The sequence below is a fragment of the Octodon degus genome, unplaced genomic scaffold, assembly GCF_000260255.1.
Source record: "Octodon degus isolate 3935 unplaced genomic scaffold, OctDeg1.0 scaffold00132, whole genome shotgun sequence".
NCBI lineage: Eukaryota > Metazoa > Chordata > Mammalia > Rodentia > Octodontidae > Octodon > Octodon degus.
In genome coordinates, this window is record NW_004524708.1 from 6,893,972 (window position 1) to 6,898,424 (window position 4,453).

General features: G+C 48.8%; 1 protein-coding gene and 1 long non-coding RNA gene across 7 annotated transcripts in view; one reads left to right on the forward strand and one right to left on the reverse strand.

Annotated features, from left to right (window-relative positions):
* The window catches only part of Ldb3 (LIM domain binding 3), a 56,833-nt gene extending 52,712 nt beyond the window's left edge, over positions 1 to 4,121 (forward strand). For all 6 annotated transcript variants that reach the window (XM_004641228.2, XM_004641229.2, XM_023701288.1 and 3 more), the window contains one exon: positions 2,854 to 4,121. In XM_004641228.2, the coding sequence (XP_004641285.1) occupies positions 2,854 to 2,943 (90 nt within the window). In that variant the 3' untranslated portion in view covers positions 2,944 to 4,121. The remainder of the gene's footprint in view (positions 1 to 2,853) is intronic.
* LOC111812628 overlaps positions 1 to 4,204 on the reverse strand; it is an 18,601-nt gene extending 14,397 nt beyond the window's left edge. Inside the window, exon 1 of the long non-coding RNA XR_002818089.1 lies at positions 4,119 to 4,204. This is a non-coding gene — a long non-coding RNA (uncharacterized LOC111812628). The remainder of the gene's footprint in view (positions 1 to 4,118) is intronic.
* Between the last annotated feature and the right edge of the window lie 249 nt (positions 4,205 to 4,453).

Here is a 4,453-nt window from a genome sequence, read left to right on the forward strand (position 1 = left end):
GCTCAGCCCACCAGGGGGCGGGGCTGGCTGGCATGTGGTGCTGGGGGATTGAACTGCGGTCCCTCTGCTTTGCTAAGCTTGTTTTAAGTAGGTGCCCTAGACCACTGAGCCATCTCACCAGCCCCTTAAAATTTTATTTAAATCCAGGCACGAGGGGCTGGGGAGATGGCTCAGTGGAATAAGCGCTTCCCTGGCAAGCACAAGGGCCTGAGTTCAATCCCTGGTTCTGCAAAATAAATAAATAAATAAATCCAGGCATAATAGCACATACCCTCAATCCCAGATACTCAAGAGACTGAGGCAGGAGGAGCACAAGTTCAAGGACAGCCTGGATAACTTAGCAAGATCCTACCTTTTTTTTTTTTTTTTTGTGGAACCAAGGATTGAACTCAGGCCTTTGAGCTTGCCAGGGAAGCTCTTATTCCACTGAGCCATCTCCCTGACCCCTAAACAAATTTTTTGAAAATGCAAAATGCTGAGGGTTGTAGCTTAGTGATACAGCACCTGTGAGTTCAGCCCTTGGTGTCCCTGAACAAGTATTTTGTCATGTCTGTGTTTGGAAAATTTTTAGTGGTATTCAGTTCTCTCTTTTTTTTTTTAATTTATGTGTGTGTGTGTGTGTGTGTGTGTGTGTGTGTGGCCAGCTCAGCCCACCAGGGGGCGGGGCTGGCTGGCATGTGGTGCTGGGGGATTGAACCAAGGTCCCTGTGCTTTGCTAAGCTTATTCTAAGTCAGTGCTTTAGACCACTGAGCCATCTCACCAGCCCCGGTATTCAGTTCTTAGTTGAGCACACGCTGCTCTCTTTTCTGTGGTGCTGCTTCTGTAAGATACAACTTTCCAAGGTGAAACTACTAGGTCACAGGGTGGCACAGTGTGATGGCTTTTGCTTTGAGTTGCCGCATTCCCTGCCAGCCTGGAGCTGATCCACAAGTAGGTCTTGTCAGCTTTGGGCACCACTGATTTTCCTTGCTGATCTCCCCCCATTTCAGGGCTCAGGATCAGGTGAGGTTAGGGTAAGATGCTGTCAAAGCCTTCTGTCTTATATACTGCTATGTGAGTAGGAGTCCAGTGCATCTTGGGGGATCATGATTTATCCTTTCCGATTAGTGTGGACACACTAATCGCTTAGCAGTTATTATACGTGTGCAGATGCTTTTATTGCTTAGCATTTATACAGATGTTAGCCTTCTTACAAGCACTAATTTGTGAACTCGTATTGGTTCCCTATACACTTTGGGCAGCGTAAATAGATGTCATCATCTTATATGTTCTCTATTCTGTTCCATTTAATTCATTTCAGGGCTGGGGAGATAGCTCAGTAGAATAAACACCTGCCTGGTAAGCACAAAGTCCTGAGTGCAATCCCTGGTACAGCAAAAAAAAAGAATTCCCTGATTAATTTCATTTGCATTTTATTCCATGTCTCCCTGTGTAGATAGTTCAACCTGTATAGTCTGCTTCACTTGTTATGATTTCATCATGGAGGGTCGGCCAGATAGCTCAGTGGACTAAAGTGCCTGCTTAGGCAGATGCAGGGACTGGGGATCCCCCAGCTTGCTGTGCCATCCCCACCCCTGGGGTTGGGGTGTGCTGAGAAGGTGACAGACTGGGCGTGGTGGTGCACACCTGTAATCCCAGCATTGGGAGGCTGAAAACAAGAGGATCACTACAAGTCCAATCTGTGTAGACCCTGTACTAAATACAATAAATAAATAAATAAATAAATAAATAAATAAATATAAAGATAAAGAATTCATCATGGAGGCCAGGTGTGGTGGTGCACACCTGTAATCCCAGCACTCGGGAGGCTGAGGCAGAAAGATTGTTACAGGTTTGAAGTCAGCCTGGGCTACAGAGTGAGTTCAAGGCCAGCTTGAACTACACAGCAAACCTGATCTAAAAGAAAAATATCATCATGGGGCCAGACATGGTAGCACATACATGCTTGTAATCCCTGCTACTCAGGAGGCTGAGGCAGGAGGATCACAAGCCTGAGGCCAGACTGGGCAACTTAGCAAGACCCTACCTCAAAAGGGCTAGGTAGGTAGTTCAGTGGGAAAGTGCTCAGCCAGTATACTTAATGCCTCTGGATTACATCCTGATTCTTGGAATAAAAGAAAAAGATGGGGCTGGAGAGATGGCTCAGTGGTCTAAAGCACCTACTTGGAACAAGCTTGGCAAAGCACAGGGACCGCGGTTCGATCCCCCAGCACCACATGCCAGCCAGCCGCGCCCCCTGGTGGGCTGAGCTGGCCACACACACACACACACACACACACACACACACACACACACACACACACACACACACACACACACACACACACACACACACAAATAAATAAATGTTTAAAAAAATAAAGAAAGAAAGAAAAATAAAAGAAAAAGAATTCATAGAGGGGAGAAAGGCTGTTGCACGGTCTTCTGGCTGCCTAAAACAGTGCTTTTTTTGCCTTGTTTAGTTTTATTTATTTTTATTTTTATTTTTGCAGAACCAGGGATTGAACTCAGCCCCTCGCACTTGCCAGGGAAGCGTTTATTCCACTGAGCCATCTCCCCGGCCCCAGTTTTATTTAAAGTTTTTATTTTTTATTTTTAGCAGTACTGGGGATTGAACTCGGGACTTTGCGCTTGCCAGGCAGGAGCCTATGTTGCTGAGCTATCTCCCTGACTAGTTTTATTTTTTGAGACAGGCTCTCAGTATGTAGCTCAGGTGTCCTTGACCTCACAGAGATCCTCCTGCCTCAGCCTTCCCAGTACTTTGATCACAGGTGTGTGCCTCCAGGCCCAACTTGCAGTGCTTTTCTTGTGGGATCCCTGGCTCCTTTCTCACCTGTTCTGTTCTGTTGCAGGTCTGCCATGTGAATTTGGAGGGACAACCATTCTACTCCAAGAAGGACAAGCCCTTGTGCAAGAAGCACGCACACGCCATCAACGTGTAGGCCCAGGCGTAGGCGCAGGCGAGGCCTGGCTGCTCTGCCACTGGCAACCCTGGGGTTGAGGATGCGATGTTTCTTTTGGGGGGCAGGAGGGTAGCAAGGGGCCCTGTTGAGTATCAATTTAACTTCTCCTCTGTCCAAAGGCCATATATTTGTCTAGTTCAGAGTAGAAGCCAAGTGCAGCTTCTAAATCCTGCTCGCTATTCACCCAGGCCTGGACCTGCACTTCCGTCACTTAAGGCAGGACTGCAGGAAGTCCCGAGCCAAAGCAGCTTTCCCAGGGCTGTGCTGCCCATGTCCCCAGTGTAGGGACAGAGCCCAGAGGGCACAGTGCCCGGCCTTGTGCAGAGCTCTTCGAGCTGCTCCTACAAACAAAACACGGTGCCAAACAGTGCTCGCTTCCGGGTATTTTTAGAGCCACAGCTGAGAGCTGGCTAGCTGAGACCCAGCAAGCTTTCCTCACCAAAAAAGGAAGTGGTATTCCTCTTGGAGTATCCTGTGGCCACCTCAGCTCCAAGACTGCGGGAACAACTTCAGCTGTCCCCAGGGCCAGGCATCTGCGGCGATGGCTCTGGGAGCTCCAGGCTGCTCCCTGCCAAGGCTCCACTGTGCCCCTCTTTCATTTTGAATCATCTGGGGTCCCCAGAAGGCTGCTTGGCCCCTCTGTGGCTCTGGTGATATCTAGCCTTTGTTTTGCTTTAAGGGCATGAGTGTCTTCGTGTGTGTCACCCCCACCCTCACTGATCACTTTTGCTGTCTTCCCCCTCCCCTCTTCCAAATGGACTTGAGAGCCTGCAGAAAGAAGCGGGACAGAGTGAGACCCAGGAAGGCAGAGCAGGCCAACACTCCCAAGCCTCTCTGTCTGCCAGCCTTGCAAGGAGGTGGTGGGACCTCTCATGCATGCTTGCCCATCCCTTCCGAGAGCCCTTCCAGGGCCACACACTTGCTGTGTGTGCTCGTGTTCCCTGCTGGAGGAAGAGGGGGCTGTGTTGGCCATTTGGGCCAAGATTTTGGAAAATGTACAAGCTGACTCAACATAGCAGCTACTTCCATAGGTACTGAAATAGACCTAGGCCTTCAGCCTTCTCTACCATATAGATGATAGTTAGGTTAGGTAAGCAAGGTAGGGCTGTCTGATAAAAAGTGAGAAGTCTTGTTTCCAAAGTTGGGGACAATACGGTCACTTTTTAAGAAGCACCGTTACAAAAATGCCATTGGGAGCCAGGTGTGGGGACACACATCTGTAATCCCAGCACTTAGGAGGCTGAGGCAGGAAGATTGCCATGAGTTTGAGGCCAGCCTGGGCTAGGTAGTGAGTTCAAGGCCAGGTTGAACTACATAGTGAGACCCTGTCTCAAAAAACAAAAAAAGGGAATGAAATTAGGGCTGGGGCTGTGACTATACTATAGCACTTGCTTAGCATGCATGAGGCTCTGGGGCTGCAAAAGAAAAAGGAAAGAAAGGAAGGAAAAGAGGAGCCAAATGGCTCCACAGCAGGAAGCCCATAGAAAAG